At 36.5% G+C, this 18,084-nt stretch overlaps 2 protein-coding genes and 1 long non-coding RNA gene across 4 annotated transcripts in view; 1 reads left to right on the forward strand and 2 right to left on the reverse strand.

Moving 5' to 3' along the window:
• LOC145313078 (uncharacterized) overlaps positions 1-18,084 on the forward strand; it is a 54,144-nt gene that overhangs the window by 22,396 nt on the left and 13,664 nt on the right. Inside the window, exons 19-23 of the mRNA XM_080152343.1 lie at positions 185-335; positions 871-1,075; positions 1,292-1,362; positions 1,739-1,829; positions 3,037-3,162. Coding sequence (XP_080008469.1) covers positions 185-335; positions 871-1,075; positions 1,292-1,362; positions 1,739-1,829; positions 3,037-3,162 — 644 coding nt within the window. The remainder of the gene's footprint in view (positions 1-184; positions 336-870; positions 1,076-1,291; positions 1,363-1,738; positions 1,830-3,036; positions 3,163-18,084) is intronic.
• On the reverse strand, positions 6,238-8,387 carry LOC145313070 (uncharacterized). Of its 2 annotated transcripts, XR_013877231.1 has the most exons (3): positions 8,299-8,387; positions 8,047-8,112; positions 6,238-7,225 (listed from the first exon to the last, which is right to left on the reverse strand). It is a non-coding gene; the product is annotated as an uncharacterized LOC145313070 (long non-coding RNA). The 2 variants fall into 2 exon arrangements; XR_013877230.1 differs by lacking the exon at positions 8,299-8,387 and having other exon boundaries at positions 8,047-8,184.
• On the reverse strand, positions 7,720-13,086 carry LOC145313069 (uncharacterized). The gene is made up of 8 exons (XM_080152333.1): positions 12,766-13,086; positions 11,853-11,966; positions 10,486-11,063; positions 10,190-10,246; positions 9,712-9,752; positions 9,237-9,374; positions 8,777-8,860; positions 7,720-8,383 (listed from the first exon to the last, which is right to left on the reverse strand). The coding sequence occupies exons 3-7, from the start codon at positions 10,673-10,675 to the stop codon at positions 8,801-8,803; spliced, it is 486 nt and encodes a 161-aa protein (XP_080008459.1). The 5' UTR covers positions 10,676-11,063; positions 11,853-11,966; positions 12,766-13,086; the 3' UTR covers positions 7,720-8,383; positions 8,777-8,800.

The following is an 18,084-nucleotide window of genomic DNA, read 5'->3' on the forward strand; positions in this document are numbered from 1 at the left end:
TATGACCAAAATTTACTATATAATTTTACCTTTATTTGACCAAAATTTACTATATATACTTATTATTTTATTATTTTGTCAGCAGAGGTTAGGCATTTTTTTAAAAAAAGGATATCTTTATGGACACATAAACTTATTACGTGGATGAATTTAATTTAAATATAATAATAAATTAATATTTTAGGAATCAAAATCGAAACAACAAATAACTGTGCACCCTGAAAGAAAGATCCCTAGCACATCAAGTACTGGCAACCATACCAGCTACATGAGTCATCACCAGCACCATGTGTCCAGTAATCCTACACCTACCATCTCTACTACCAGTTCTTCAGGTACAATAAAATTATTAATGATGGTAAAAAGTTATATAAATCAATGAACAAAATCATATTTATGATAAGTTTGTCTCTTTTGTTCAAAAGAAATTTAAGCAATTAATAGAATTTACCTTTATTATCTAGCAACTAGCGTAAACGCCACTAGAAGCCTCTAGGGACACTTGAGACTAGGGGTAAGTCAAGGGGTAGGTCAACCCTACACTTTCAATTTTAATTTAAAAAAGAAAAAGTAATATTTAGCGGTGGGATATTTTATTCCCTGGGTGATTTCTCTTGGGAGGTTTGAGGTACCCGCTCTAAATAGCTATAAAACTTTACTGGACCTATAATAAGCTTCACTAAAAAGGAGAACAATATATCGGTCAAGCGGTTATCGGTTACAGGAAGAGATACACACACACAGAAAGACAAACGGACGGACTTTCTGTTAGTTCAGGATTAATTCTTAAGACAAATAAGACTTACCTACCTATATAGCAATTCTCCTTTATATTTTCTCAAAAAAACACTAAAAATATGTTTTGAGCAGGTAACAGCCAACACCAGGAAAGAAAGCAGCACCACCAGCCCCAACAGTTGCCAACAGCAGCTGCAGCACAGCCGCCAGCAGCTGTTATGGCGGCTCAGCAACAGCAAGTTCAACCAGAAGAGATGATTCAAGATAATACTGGCTCAAATTCCGGATATAATACTTCAGAGACTATGGATCAAAACTTATCTGCTTATGATACAAGGTATTGACTTTAAATCTATTGTAACTTTTGTTTAACTGTTTGTGACAGAGTAATACAAAAACAGATACAATTTGTACATTGAATATTATTATTTTCTATGTTATTCCGTAGTTTCAATTGTCAGCTTCTTTTTACTATATTTAATGTTTATGGTACCACCCTATTTTATTAAAGAGTTTTGTCTATTTCAAATTTGATTTGGTTTTAATATTTCAGGATTCAAAATCATCATGCCAATATGAAGCAACTAGTTTATCCATCTCATACACCTTCTGCATATCATCCAGGTATAGTTTGTTAGCCAACAGATACTCAATAATCACCTACACAACATCTGTAAAGCCCTAATTCAAAAGCGTCATTAAGGAGTCATGCTTTACAGTAAAATAATTTTAACGTCTGCCATATTCGGCGAGAATGAGACAATAAAGAGGAGTGTTTGTACTAGATGAAAATCTACCTTTTCATCATTCGAATTTATTTGCGTACCTTATCAAATACCTAAAAATTTGTTTCTAACTTAATGTTCTCATTTTATTATCTTTCTAAATAATATGAAGATATTTTAACATTCTGCCTTATTCAAAAAAGTTCCATATTTTGTATAGAATATTAATTATTAATATTGATGTATTCAATGAACATTTCATTTTCTTTTTACAGGTATTCAGCAAGCCAGTCAGAGGAACAGCTACATGAACTATCATTATCAATCTGCTGGAATCTCAAATCCATCCATTCTACCTCATTCTGCTAGGAAAGGATAATTTTATTAGTGGACAGTTATGTTATTGTTATGAATTAGTTATCTTATAAGAAGAGTCATTAAAACCAGACACTGTTCTATGGCCAGATGAAAAAAGTTTATTTTAGTGTTAGGCAAAAATGACTTTGCAATTGTATCAGTAAGTACGTCTAATAACACCCTTTGCTAATTTTAAAATCCAACTAAATCTAATTTTTGAGATAATTAGATTTGAAAATTTTAAGTTCAATTTTCATCCCCTAGGAATTACCAAACAATCATGACAAGAAAAGCAAAGATTATTAATTTAAAATTTTGAACAAGTTTGCTTTTATAAAGTTCTTCATAAAACCACTCCTGAAGGGAGTTAATCAATGGCCATTTTTATCAGTTGCTTTGCTAAGGTCACGGAAATTCAGCCTCAAATAAATCATGTAGAGGGTGGTTTTATGAAAGACTTCATAAAAGCAAAGTTGTAAAGAATTGAAAAGTATGAATATTTGTTTTTTTTTATCACGGATGAGTGTAAGCTCTTAGGGATGAAATTTGAACTAGAAATTTTCAAACTTAAATTTTTCAAAAATTAGATTTAGTTGGATTTTAAAATTAGCAAAGGGTGTTATTAGACCTACTTACTGAAACAATTGCAAAGTCATTTGATTTTTGCCTAACACTAAAATAAACTTTTTTCATCTGGCCATGGAACAGTGCAGAGAGGAGGTGACATTGGCCTGTTTGGTACACTAGTCCCTAAAGTTGATAGTAATGTTTACTTATTCGCATGCTTAACCTTAACAGCTATTATAAAAATTTGATTGGTTGGTTCATTAAGTTGAGTGTTAAAACGTTTCTTTCACTATTTGTTATCTACCTACAGAAGGGTTAATTTATGTGTTTCATAATTGGAATGTACATCAATTTATCTGACATTGTATTATCCCTTTAGATCCCTACATTAAAACTCATTACCATGTATATTGTACATAGAACTTCCTGACAATTGCAATGGTCGTGCAATTAAAGGGTTGGTTGTTTGTTAGGTGTTAGTTTCAATATGATATCTAATGTCTACCCTTCTAGAATTAGGAGAAAAAAACGACTTTACAATTGGTCGTTAAGCTATCAGAAAATAAGGTCATGTAATTCCATTAGTATGGAATAGGTTTGCTTTTAAAAGTATGAATTTAACGTATGAAAAAAAAATATCTACTTTTGTTAGTGGTGGCAGCAACTTACCAAACGAGCAGGTTCCAGGTATTGGAGGTGTCCAGGTGAACTTGGGAGCAGAGCAACAACATCATACTCCAGCAAACTATGCTAACTATGCAAATCTTGATACCAGGTAGAACTAAATTTTTAATAATAAGAAACACCAGAGAGGGAGAGGATATTGGGCTGTAAATTACACTGGTATCCAAACTTTTATAACTTATCTTATTCTTGGATACTTTATTTGAATTGTTATTGATTTGTTTCAAACTAGTAATGCCAAAATATTTCAACCAATTAAATTGAATTCTGATAGGTTGGTTCAAAAATAGTGTTTTCAAATCTTTTCAATCAATAATATTTATAAACAGAAGGGGTGTTTTTTAGTAGCAAAGCTACTTTATAATTCGAAATGTCCGTCCGTCTGAGACAAATTGGGGGAAACGTGATTTTCTCGGCTTCTTTAAAAGATAGACAGCTGAAATTTTTAGTGAAGATTCTTATAACATATGCCCATCTATTCTATAAATTGTTTTGTCCATCTGTCTGTTATTTGGGGTGCTAGATTGATTCCTAGATTTTCATGTTTTCGTGATTTTCTCAATTCCGTTTTAAGCTAATGAGCTGAAATTTTCAGGGATTGCTTAAATTTCCATTCTACATATTTTTATTAAGTTTCATTACGATTTTTCTATTAATTGGGGTGCTAGATCGATTCCTGGATTTTTAGATTTAACCATGGTTTTCTTTATTCCTATTCAGGATTTGCGGCTGAAATTTTCAGGGATTGAATATGCTCATATTCTACATATTTATATCAAGTTTCATTAAGATTTGTCTATTGATTGCGGTGCTAGATCGATTCCTAGATTTTGTAATTTTCGTGATTTTTAAGGTTGCGTGATTTTTTAGGTTTCCTGATTTCCCTATCTTATTAAGATTAATGTTTATTGCATGACACTGTTTTATAGTAATTTTTTCCCGATATCCATTCATAATTTTTGAGCTTTGCTACTTATGGATGTTGTCATCCTTGTTTTATCATAATTAAAGATGTTCATCAATTAATCTACGTTGTCTTATCCCTTAAGATAAACCTTATCATGGAAAAGATCCCTCAATAGTCAATATGGACAAAATGAAAATACATGAAATATATTAAATCTTGTATTGTCCTATTTTTACAACTACAAGGGCTAACTAATAACTGAGATAAAATCAACCTTATTCGACGTTCACTCAAAGCCCAAAAATAATAGACTTAAAAGTGTATTAAACTGTATATAAGACATTTGCGAATATATTGATACCATTAATTTGCCTCTTAGATAGAAAAAAGTATGTTTTTTTAATATTTTTATCTTGCTACAAATCAAATTTCAAATTTAAGTCACCAAAAATGCTAAACTAATTTTTGCTCTAGAAGAATCAATTTTTGGAGTTAGAAAGTGCTTAATACCTCATTTTAATCGCCTGGCATTGCTTTATAATATATAGGTAATGACTTGGTTTTTTGTGGAACAGCTGACTAATAAATCGAGGTTTTGTGATAAACCCACTTTTGTTGTTGCTCCATAAATGATATTTTTTTCCCCAATTTTTTTGGCTGTAAAGAAGCTTTATATATTCATATAACATCCACCTAAATTTGACTTTTGATATTTTATTTATAACATCACCAGAGGGAATTGAATTTTGGAAAAAAATATCAATTTATATTTTACACTGCTATGCATTGTTCTTGTTCTTGTTTCTAAAAAAAAATTATATTATAAAAAAGAGAATTATTTAACGCTTCTATAGGTATGTTTATCATTTTTCTAGGCTAAATATAACTATAATTAGACCATTTTAAAGTTAGACATCATAACATATTAACACAATTATTGAATCGGTCTGTATTATTAAGCTGGCAACTCTTAAAACAGCTGCATTTCATTATCCTATTATATAAAGTAGTATCTTTTTTGTCTTCAGCTTAAGATTTTGACAATTACAGTACCTATTGAGTTCTGTGTTTTATGGATGCTTCTTATAGGACCCGGGATAGTTTTGGAATTTTGAAAAAAATATCAATTTATATTTTACACTGCTATGCATTGTTCTCATTCTTGTTTCTAAAAAATATATTTTTTATAATTAAAAAGAGAATTATTTAATGCTTCTATAGGTATGTTAATCATTTTTCTAGTCTAAATATAACTATAATTTCAGCATTTTTTAAACATCATTATATTCAAGTTATTGTAATTTTTAAATAAAATATCAATATCAAGAACTATTGGAACAATTTTTACCATGCAAAACAAGGTGTTATAAAGTGTAGGATCCCTCACAATATCTATTTGTCTGTCTATAATGCATTACACATGTAATGCTAATAGAGAGGATGCTATAAGAGTGCTCTTATAATGTGAACTTCTCATAATTGAATGGGCTTCCTGAAACCAGAGACCATAAAGTTGGCCTAGTCACTACAAGGTGGAGTGCAGGAGTATCCAGGGGGAGGTGCTTTTAAAAGGGTAATTTTTTTAGAGATTGGGGTAATCACCCCCCTTAATATATTATGGGGGGTATAAACCCAGCCTTTTAAATTATTTTTAATAGGAGTAAAAAAATTCTTAAAACTTACAAATCTAGGAATCAAACTAGCACCCCAACCAATAATTGGTTCCATGCCAAATGTAGGAGTGGAAAAACATTGGAGGGACAAATGCATGAGTCCCAAACGTCAGAGTGGAACAAACTGAGCTGGGGCTGAGCGATACAGCCATAGTCATTATTTTGTAGACAGGGGTATAAAAAATTTCAAAATTGTAATATTATTAAAATAGTAGACACTCCTAGGTTTTATTTAAGCAATGTCCACTCCAATGTTTTCCACTCCGATGTTTGTCCACCTTGATGTTTGTCCACTCTGACGTTTGTCCCATTCTTACGTTTGTCCACTCCGATGTTTGGGACTCCTGCATTTGTCCACTCCGACATTTGGGACTCTTATGTAAGGTAGAACCCCAATAAGTAAATCTCAATAAAACTTCATAAAATTATGCAAAATATCAAAGTATTCAATCCCTGAATTTCAACCATCTATCTTGAATAGGAGTAGAGAAAATCATGAAAACTTGAAATGTAGGAATCGATATAGCCCACCCCAGTTTTTTGGCAAATCCTAATGAAACTTGATGAAAATATGGAGTATTGATAGTGTCATATATTTATGTTGTGATGTCATATATTTAAGTTTGCAGACATATGTTAGTTGTTACTCTTAATTACTCTTTAATTGCTCTCAGAAAGAATAAAGAGAAAATATATTTAAGTCAGTTGATATTGAGAGTCCTAACACAGAACATTATCTGGTTTGAGTTCGAGTCTTTATTAAGACCAATACAGCTATTCACAGACATCCTACTACTTTAGATAGTTTGTATAGGCAGATATTCTACCCCTTCAAAGTGCATAGTTAATTAATACATTGTATTAATTAAACAGACAGTCATCCTGTTGATTGGTGTCCTGATATACAGACAGACATCCTGCTACTTCAGAACTATCCAGCTTTGAATAATCAGTAGTTTTGACTTATTAACATATTTAATCATTTCTAAATATAGTATCAATATATAATCTTATTTACTCAAAAACTGCATTTAATCCAATATAATAAATACTTAAAAATCTGTTTGCATTTTGAATTGAACATTAAGTCTACTCTATCATTAACTTATGTAAGTCTGTCTATATCACATTTGGCGCAGTCTTATTGTGCTACGTGTTATTTAGAACTGCTGCTGAGTTAAGGGTGGGGGAAGTGGTGTTTAATTTGAAGTCAATCACTTTTTGAGATATTTTTTTATCTTGGATTTTTCACAGTTTTGTTTTAATTTTTATATTTCTAACTTGATTTATATTTCAGGTTTCTGTGGAATTTCATTCTTTAACTCTTTTGATCTAAATTTCACGGCGGATCTAGTTCCAGTGCTCGGATATGGCTGATGGTGAAAAAGGAGAGCGGGGTAAAAATGAAGGCAAGCGTGGACGGCCGCCTAAACGTCCTCGGGAGAATGACAGTCAGGATGATGATGGAACTCCCGAAAATTGGGAGGAGGAGGATGCTGCGGCTGAGGATGCTGGTGCAAGTGCCAATGCGAATGTGGAGTTGGCGTTGGGCGAGGTGGAGAATGACGTTGTGCCTGAAAGCATAAAAAAATATGTTAGGGCAATGTTGCAGGAGCATACGACTGTCAAAGGTCAGGTGGATAAGTTAACGGCGGCGAATAAACGGCTGGAGAATAAGGTGAAAGAGTTTAAGAACTCTGATGAGCATAAGAAGTTAGGTTATGATGTTGATTTGGCTACTATTAAGAAAAAGGTGGCGCAATTGCCAGTGGATGGAGATATTAGCGGTTTTTTGTATGAGACAAGTATGGGGGCTAGTGTATCTGCAGTCAAAGCGACGGGAGATGATTCGTTTAATACATCTTTCATTAATCGTTTGAGTGTGGAGGCTAAATTGGATTCTACAAATTTTGAGGCTAAAAGGGTGAAAAGTGCTCCGGGACATTTGAAGTTTTCGCAGATTGAGTTTTTGGGTCCTGTTGGGAATGGAAATTGGATGAATGTTCGTGAGAGTTGTCTGACCGAATATGAGAATCAATTGTTGGATATATTTCCATTAATTGAGGAAAGGGCTGAAGTGCTTAAGGCCTATAAAAAGGTGGCCGGCGGAAGTGTAAGCCAACAGAGTGTAGAGGAGCAGTTTAAGGAGTTTTGTCTTGTAAGAGGAGTCAAGTGGGATAGTGATTTTGTGCGGGATGCTCCATTTTGGGATGGAAACATTGATTTTGAGGATTATTTCTTATCCTTATGGAGGGTTGCTCGGTTCGCAAAGTTGGAGGATCCTATGCTTTTCAAGGACGTCCTGTACAATAGGATTTTCGAGTGCAAAGGGAAGAAGATGGGGAGGCTTATTACGCCGGAGGCTAATGCTTCTCTAAGTGCTTTAGGTTATTACCTGTTGATAAGAAGGTTGGTGATACCCTTTGCTGATACAGAGTCGGCTACCGAATTCTTTTACGCCCTGAAACAAAAGAGTGGTCAGAATGTGGATGTGTTTTTCAATGCTAAATTGCGTCTGTTTAGGCTTATGCATCCTGGTCAAATTTCTAGACAATCTTGGCGTGATTTCTACAATAATGTGGCTAAGAATTTGCTGTTTTCTGATTTAGCTAGAGATATGGCTAATTTCATTGAATCTATGCATTACCTGGAAGATTACAGTGCTTTCTTGACTTATTTGATTCGCAGAGGTCAGCATTATATAAGCTGGGCTCGTTCTGGACACGTTTCACCTGAAAATGTAACGTCCTGTTATTCTCAGGCTATGGAAGGGTTGAGGCTAGAGGATTCTAGGGAGGTAAAGGCTAGGCCTGTAATCAGTGAAGTGCATGTATCTGATATGGAGGGCAGGACTGAGATTGGCGATAATAATGCGTGGATTGAAGGGGATGATGATATTCCTTGGGATCAGGTTGAGAACGTGATTGGGGCTCTGAATTCGAAGGCTAAAACTATGATTTGTTGGTATTGTGGGAAAAAAGGTCATGTAGTGGCTAGTTGCTGGCAGAAGAGAGACGGCAAGCCGCCAGCTCCTGATTCTCGCATAGGAAAGACCAAAGCTAAGTTTTTCTCAGCCGGTAGTGAAAAGAAAGAGGGTCCTGGAGTGCCTAATAATAGGGTAATACCTGAGCAGTTTCTGAAGAAGACAGTCAATCAGGTGGGGCCTGTTGTGGATAGGTGGGGCAATCAGGTGGGGCCTGTTGTGGATTCTGAAAAGAGCAGAGATGAGAAACAGTATGAGGCTATGATTGCTGACATAGCCAGAAACAATTTTCAGCAATATCCTATGTAATGGATATGATTGATTCGATGTATAAATCTCATTTTAGGATGAAATTTATAGATCGTTCTTTTATTCATATTCATTATATAGGCTATAGTACTGTAAATAGTTAATTTTGCTGTTTTGTATTCACATTATTGCTCTCAACTTTATAAAGTATTACTGTCTTGTTTATTCTTCAGTCAAGGTGTGATCGTGTTAATGAAAACATTATATATATATATTTATATATATATATATCTACTATATATTATATTCTGATAGGTACCTATGCAAGGTTGAATACTTCAAGAGGTACTTACTTGTATAAGAAAAGGCTTGGAGTGTAGCTGTGTGATGCTGGTAGTCTGGGAGATGTACAGGATTTCATAAATTGAACAGTATGTTGGCGGCTGGTGACAGATGGGGGGCTGACTGCTGTGTAGTGGAATGATGTATATCTAAAATATATGGATATATTAATTAATTATAATGACTAGTGTTTTCAAGAGATTGTGAAGTTTTTGAAGATAACGAAAATGCCTATTTGTGCGGATTTAGAATTTCTTGTGCCTGGGGCTGATATTCCGGTGAAGGAGTTAGGAATTATTGATACAGGAAATAATTTTAATTCTTTGGTATCTAGAGAAATTCTTGATAAACATGGAATTGAGTTTTGTCCTGCTAAATTATCAGCGTATTCAGTAGATTTAAAGAAAGTTAATATTATTGGATATGTTGAGTTGAAATTTAGATTTGCTGGAACTCAAGCTGTGTTTACGGAGATATTTTATGTACCTGAGGTGACGAGTAGGTTGGTAAATCTTGGATCTGATTTCCTGAAAAAGAATAAAATTAATATTTGTTTGGATGAAGATAAGTTTGAATTTTGTGGGGAATCTGTTCCTATTAATTCCTGTTTACAGAAACAGGTGGTGGCGGAGATACAGAAAATTCCTATTTTGTCCGGACGAATGAATTCTGAAATTCCATCTAAACCTACCTTGCCAGGGATAAAGGAGGGGGGTGGGTTTGGAGAGTTATATTCAACGAAGTATAATGTGAAGTTGCTGGATAAAACTATTTTTTATCCTGGAGGATCTACCGCTGTGGTGCATGTGACTGGATTAAAGAATGATGGGCTTTGGTACGTGTCCCCTAATTCTTCTAAGATGACAAGTGGCAATGGGATTATGATTATTGAGGGGGTGTATCAGCCATGGAAAGATGGGTCCTGCGTGGTTAATGTGGTTAATGCGTCAATAAAACCTATTACCTTGCTGAGAAATGTGAAGATGGGGCATTGTTTCATCATGGATAATCAAGATGTCACCTGTAATAAAACAATTAATGAATTGGATAGGCCAGAAAAGTTGTCGGGGCAAAAAATGCATGAACGGGTACAGTTTATTATTCAAAAATTGAAGTTAGATGAAAACCAGATGATTAAGGAAAATCCAGAATTGAAACCCAGGATTATTAAAATTTGTTTGGAAAATTTTGATATCTTTTCAATGAATGATTCAGATATTGGTGATTGTAGATTAATGACATATAATATAGAATTGTTACCTGGAGCTAAACCTGTGAAGGCCAGAAATATTCCTTTGAATCCAGAGTACGATGCTAAATTGAAGGAACAGTTAACCAAATGGCTGGATGCTGGCATTATTGAGGAGGGTTTCTCGGATTGGTCTAGTCCTATTTTTGCTGTGAAAAAAAAGGCTGCACCTGGAGCAGAGGCTAAGTTGAGGTTTGTCATCGATTTCCGCAATCTGAACAACGTGACTAAGCGGGTGGCGTGGCCGCTGCCACTGATCTCGGATAATCTGACGAAGCTGGGTTCTGGCAAGGTGTTCAGTACTCTTGATTTGACAGCTGCCTACCATTCGATGACTATGGATGAAGACTCTAAACCGTTGACAGCTTTTAGTGCAGCAAACAGGATGTATTTGTTTAACAGGTTGCCATTTGGGTTGTGTAATGCACCCAGCCTGTTCTGTGCTCTGATGGATAAGGTGCTGTCTATCCTGCCAGGTATGTATGGATTCTGTATCAGTTACTTGGACGATCTGATCGTGTTTTCATCAAGTCCAGAGGAACATGTGGAGCATCTGCAGGCACTGTTTCAAGTTCTTAGGCAGGTCAACCTGAAATTGAATTTAGATAAGTGTGATTTATTGACTAGAGAATGCCATTATTTGGGGCATATTATTAGTGCCGATGGATTGAAAATGAATCCTGCATATTTGGAACGGATTAAGGATTGGGGCAAGCCTAGAACAGGGAAGGAGTTGCAGAAATTTTTGGGATTTACTAATTATTACAGAGGATATTTTGCTGATTATGCCAAAAAGTCGTGCATGTTGGATAGTCACAGGAATGACACTATAATAAAGTGGACAGAAGAATTGAACAGAGTAAGGACTGAATTTATGGAAATGTTCAAGACTGAGATGTGTAAAGGTTATCCTCAATGGGATAATCCTAATCTTTTTATCGTGGATGTAGATTATAGTTCTCAGTATTTTGCAGGGATTATTTCGCAAGAACAGGATGGTGTAGAGAGAGTGTTTGGTGTCTGTAGTAAAAAGTGTAATGCTGCAGAACAAAATTATCCTTCCTATAAAGGAGAATTAGGTGCATTAGTATATGCATTAAAGAATTTTTTACACTTTTGTAGGTTTCGTGAATTTTTGGTTCGGACAGACAGTATTTCACTAGTGCATTATAAACGTTGGGCTAAAGGATCAATAAACGGTGTCACTTATCGATGGATAACTTTTTTGCAAAGTTTTGACTTTACAGTTATCCATCGACAGGGGACTAAGCATGTGAATGTAGATTATTTGTCGAGAACTGAGTTAGATTGTAAGGACCATCGACTGAAGGATTGTCAGGAGTGTAGAGAGACAGATAATAAAATTTTGGATCCTTACCTGGATGATTCACCATTTCTGGATCAAATCTATTCTATTATGCAGGTACATTCTGCAGAGGATGAGGCGGATGTTGAATTTGTCTGGCAAAGTAGTCTTCAGCAGGACGAGATCCTAAATGAAATAAGGTTATGGATATTGGAAAGGAGACAGTTGTCGTCTTATGAGAGGGCGGAGTTATCGGGCAGAAAAGAACTATTGTACAATCTTATTGGCCATATGTATGTGCTAGAGGGGGTTGTAATTTTCAGACAGCCTTTGGCCAAAGGGGGTTTTGTCGAGAGGCCTGTAGTGCCTCTTTCTTTATACAATGATATATTTGATTCAGCTCATGGTGGATATGGTTCTGGACATAGAGGTGTGCAGGAGACAATACGTAAGATAAATGAGAGATTTTTTATGCCTGGCGTGAACAAGTTTGTGGAATCGAGAATACGAAGTTGTATTACATGTTTGAAAAAGGCTGGAAGTAATCCTAAACATGTTTCACCTATAACTCATTCTGTTCAAAGTAGTGAAGTTTTTGCTAATATGTCAGTGGATCTAGTTGGACCTTGGACTCCATGTTATCATCAAGGACAGACGGTTAAATTTGTCTTAATCATGGTTTGTTTATTTTCTAGATATGTTTTTACATGTCCGTTGGTTGATGCTAAAACTGAAACAACTGTAAAGGCTATATTGGAAAATTTTGTACCTACCTATGGTTTATTTAGGGCTTTGAGATCGGATAGAGGTACAAATTTTACAAGCAGTGTGTTTAAAGGTGTGATGAAAGGATTGGGGGTGGATACTGTCCTAATTCCCCCCAGGAATCCAAATTCGAATCCTGTAGAGAGGCAAAATCAAAGTTTGTATGCTGCTTTGAAAGTAGATGAAAATCATGGAACAAAGGACTGGGCTAAAAAATTACCTTTGGCTACATTGGTGATTAACTGCTCCAAGAGTACTAGAACTGGATATTCTCCATTTTTTCTAGTTTTCGGTCGGCAGCCACGTATTCCCCTCGATTTTTTATCACCAGTCCAGTCTGTTGAATCTCCATCCTCGCGGTCGTATTTGGAATTTCTGAAAAATATGGAGGATGTAATTAAGAGAATTTCTACAAAATCCAAGTTATATTTAGAGGTTCAAAATAAACACAGAGTACAGAGGGAAGCATTAAGAGTGACAGATGTTTGTTATGCTTTCTTTAATATTGTGAAGACTGACGTGTCCAAGAAATTACAGTCTTTCTATGGAGGGCCTTTTATTGTAGTTAAGAAATTTTCGGATGCATTGTATGAGTTGGCACCTTTTGGGAATAATCCCGTCAAGAAAAATCAGGTTGTGGCTCGGGATAAAATTCGAAAAATTCATGCTCGAACGGAAGTTTTAGGGGAGGAGGTTAATTTTAACGTTTTCCCTTTACCTGAAATTTGTCCGTCCGATGAGATATTTTTGGAGGTTGACAATATGCCTGTAGAGAGAGAAACTGTAGAGGAGAGAGAGAGTGAAGATGTTGTGTATTTGTCATCTGAAAATGATGGTTTTGAATTGGCAGAGGAAAGACAGAGTGACGAGATTCAGGAGAAGGAGAAGGAGAGTGAGGTTGAGGTTGATAATGACAGAGTTTCAGGGGATGGAAATGGGTGGAACGTTAATAGAGAAATTATACCTGTAGGGGAAGGAGTAGAGGTGGGAGTGACAGATGAATCTGTGATGCCTGCTCCTGTGGTTGAGGGTAATTTTGACGAGGTTGAGCTTCCATCGGAACAGTCGTTTTTGACTACGGCGCCGCCGCAATCTTCACCTGAAAGATTAGTTACAATTAAGAAAAGTGGATCACGGGTGGCGAAATATTTATGGGACACTGGGAGGAGGTTAAGATCTCAGGTAGGGGGTCCTGTGGTACATGTTCAGATAGGAACTCGAGGACGGAGAAAGTAGGGAAAGGAGAGCTGATAATAATTATTTTTGAAAAAAAAAAATATTATATAAATATTTAAAAAATATATTATAATAAGAGTTCATGAATTGTTATTTGATCATTTTAATAACAAATATGTGCTGACAAAGCTAGTAGGTGGAAAGTTGTCCTGCAATGAAAGGCTAAATCAGTTGATATTTGCGGGTGAATTGGTGAACAGTTATCAGCTAATAATGTCTGGTCATAATAATAAATTCAAATCAGGTAAATATTTTTTAATTTGGGGATTGTGTTTGATACCCTGTGGGGCTGATGTGATACCTGTGCAAGTAAAGAAGTGTGTTGGTGACGGTCCTGAGTTGAGGGCTTCAGAATGTACAGTATTTGGTCAGCATGAGTTTAATGGAACAATCAGCGGTCACCTGTTAAAAAAAGTGGGAGTGAGATTTTTGCCCGCGGTACAATGTCACGTCGACAGAACGGTTCACACCTGGTATTGCGGCAAATATAGCCACTTACATTTAGGGGCACCAGCTGTTGTTAGTAGTGATGAGTTAATTTCTAGTGAAGATTGTAAAAGGATGGAGGAACAGAGAGTATGCCTGTGGCTTTTTATGACCGGTCAATGACTTATTTCATAAATGGTACCATTCTATATGATGATATGATGACGTATGGGATTGACCCTCAGTGCAGAGGGGATGGTATTTATTTAAATAATACCTTTGTGCCTAATACTTTTCAAGAAGTTCAGATTACAAGTTATTTGAAAAATATACAAATTTCAATGTTACCTGATAACAGTTGTTTTCTTGAGGATCAGTTCATTGGTGCACATTGTCTGGAGTCTGATCTGCGGCTTGGGCTTGATCGAGTGATAGTTCACAATAAATCACAGGAAGATAGACGTCATTTTAGTTATTTTCGGACTGTTGAAATTGTAAATTTAACTTTGTTTACATTTTCTAATATGGCGGATGATGCTAATAATCAGGGTGGCCAAAGTTGGTTGGCGATTTCTCCACAGTTTTCGTTGGGATTGAAACTGGGGAAAAAAGTGGAGTTTTCTGACTTTCTGACTGATTTGCATTATTTTCATACCAACGTTTCTGATGTATTTTTGTGGATTACAACTGCTAAAAAGAATTTTTTTCCTTGGATGCGAAAAAAGGAGGAGGATGGTGCTTTATTATTACAGTTAACGTCTTCATATCATCAGGTGGAAAGGATTTTGCAGGCAGAACAGGGGTGTTGGGAGAATAATTTGTTTCATTCCAACATCAAACAAGTCGGAAATTTGTTGGTACAACATCTAGGGGAGATGGAACTTGTGTCTGTATGTAAAAAAAGATGGTTGAATGTGACTTTAGGAGCAAATTTGCCGTGTTATCTTGGTCATTTTTCTTTGTTCATGGATGATAGAATTGTTGCTGTAGAACCGTTCACAAGATTAGTTAAAAATGTTTCCTTGTTGATGGTTGTCGAGTGTAGGAAAAATCCAGTATTTGTGAGAGTTAAACCTGGATTATATTTAGGCAACAAGGGGGCAGGAATGCAGCTGGTTCAGACTAAACGGCTGGAGGATAGTTGGTTGAAGGTACCATTGAATTTTGAGCATCTGCTGGATAAGGGAGAAAAAGGACAGGTGTTGGAGTCTGTGGAAGAGGCTAAACTTTCGGAATTGGCTGCTAATTCAAATGCTTTTGTTGTAGAGGTGACAGAAGATTGGTTTGTACATTTGTATAATACCTCGATTGATTGGTTGACTAATAGTTGGCAGCATTTTATTATGGCTGTGATGGGTGCTGCGGGGGTGGTTGTTGGATTGCTGTGTGTTGGTTGTTTAGGCAGACTGTGTAACTGCGTTAAATTTTCGCGTTATCGGGAAAACAGTAATTAAAATTTGGCATCCCTGATAAATATAATTTGTGTAAAGTATTTCGTTTTGAATGTCGTCTTATATATGAAAAATGTTAAAATATTACAATATTAAAATTTTAATATTTAATTATTGATTATTATCAGGAAATGGAGATGGAAACGAAAGGCGGTATCAGCGGCCGTCTGGTCGGCGGGAGGAGCGTGAACCGTCTGTTGAGATGTTGGATGCTGGTAGAGCTAATCGGCGGCATGTTGTGTATAGAAGAGATGATAGGAGGCAGTATGATGTAGAATCGCCCAGGTATGAGCCTGGGTATGATGATGAAGACGATGTTGGCAACGTGAGTCTTGAGGTTGAGCTTGATTCCAGGGATCGTCTGCCTAGTGAACAGAGTGGTTCAGAGGTAGACAGTTGGATTGAGCCTCCAACAAACAAGCCTGGAAAGGTGGCAGATACTGGTTCTGGTGAGGGACGGCGCAGGTTTGGTAAGTTTGTGCCAAATCAGGCTGCTGGGTCGGTCAGGACTAAGGGAGCCAGCAAGGCTTATGATGATGCTGGGGAAGGTACTTCCAGAAGGGGAGCCAGCAAGGCTTATAATGATGCTGGGGAAGGTACTTCCAGAAGGGGCGTGGTCAAGCGGCCTGCTGGGGCAGATTCTCTTGGGCCTAAACAAAAGAGGGAGTTACCAGATTTACGTGCTGAGGTTGAGAGAAATAAGGCTGAACGCAAGAATGACAGACAGGGCTTAGCGCCGCTCAGTGATGAAGATATAGGTAGAATCAGTAATTCTGTTGCTGTGACTCTAAAGCCTATGATTGAGGAAAAAATTCGTGAAGCTGTAAGAGAATCAGTCAAAAGTTTGAACACTGCACAGAAACTTTGGCAGACGGACAGTCATAATCGGGTTAAAGATATGTTGGCCTCGCATAAGAGGGATCTAATGGACTGTATAAGGAAAGTCGATACGGAGATGCAGCAAATGGTGGCTACTACTGCACAGCAAAAGGCTTCTTATATGGTACAGAGTGTACAGACAGCAATGACTGATAATTGGGAAAGTAGTTCAACCAAGTTGGGACAGCAGGTGGGCCAACAGGTGGAAAGTGTTTTGGCAGGACAGGGAACTAAGGTTCAAGAGGCTATTTCTGAGATGGCCAAAAAAGAGGCTGAAGTGCAACGGCACCTGTCTAATATTTTTAGTGAGCTTAGCGAGATCCGGCGCAGAATAAACAATGACTTACCGGCGGCGGCATATTGGCAGTTGCAACAGGCTGGAACTTCTGGTGGTGCTGAGGCTAACAACGGGGTGATGTTGGTTTCGGGAGGTGTTCAGGTCACTGGTGGTGTTGATATGGAGGTGGCAATGCCGGCAGATGGACCAGCGGTTGCTGCAGAGGTGGCTGTTGCGAATGATACCGCCTCAGCGGTAAATGATGCTGTGATGGTTGCTGTAGGAGGGCCCGTAACTGCTGCAGCGGGTAATGCTGTCATGGCGGCAACAGTGGGTGTCTCGGCTGAGGTTGGTGGAGGGGCGCTGAACACTCCTCCTCCAGTGGGTGAAGGAGAGGAAGGACTTGAGGCCGGGGTTAATTTCGATGTAGGTTCACCCAGTGAAGACATTGATCCCAGTTTATTGGATCAGCCTGATGGATGGTGAAACCATGCTTAGCTGGATGGTTTCAGAAGGGGGTAAATGTCATATATTTATGTTGTGATGTCATATATTTAAGTTTGCAGACATATGTTAGTTGTTACTCTTAATTACTCTTTAATTGCTCTCAGAAAGAATAAAGAGAAAATATATTTAAGTCAGTTGATATTGAGAGTCCTAACACAGAACATTATCTGGTTTGGGTTCGAGTCTTTATTAAGACCAATACAGCTATTCACAGACATCCTACTACTTTAGATAGTTTGTATAGGCAGATATTCTACCCCTTCAAAGTGCATAGTTAATTAATACATTGTATTAATTAAACAGACAGTCATCCTGTTGATTGGTGTCCTGATATACAGACAGACATCCTGCTACTTCAGAACTATCCAGCTTTGAATAATCAGTAGTTTTGACTTATTAACATATTTAATCATTTCTAAATATAGTATCAATATATAATCTTATTTACTCAAAAACTGCATTTAATCCAATATAATAAATACTTAAAAATCTGTTTGCATTTTGAATTGAACATTAAGTCTACTCTATCATTAACTTATGTAAGTCTGTCTATATCACAATAGAGAGAGAGAATATTCAATCCATAAAATTTCAGCCTTCTATCTTTTATAGAAGCCGAGAAAATCTCGTTTTCCCCTTTCTGTCTCAGACAGACAGACATACCAATGGACAGACATACAGATGAATTATAGAGGTGCTTCACTACTAAATAACTAAATAGGATAATTGTTGTAAACAAATTGATTTCAGTATGTTTTAAATG

The sequence above is a fragment of the Acartia tonsa genome, chromosome 3, assembly GCF_053477335.1.
Source record: "Acartia tonsa isolate MP-2025a chromosome 3, ASM5347733v1, whole genome shotgun sequence".
Lineage (NCBI taxonomy): Eukaryota > Metazoa > Arthropoda > Copepoda > Calanoida > Acartiidae > Acartia > Acartia tonsa.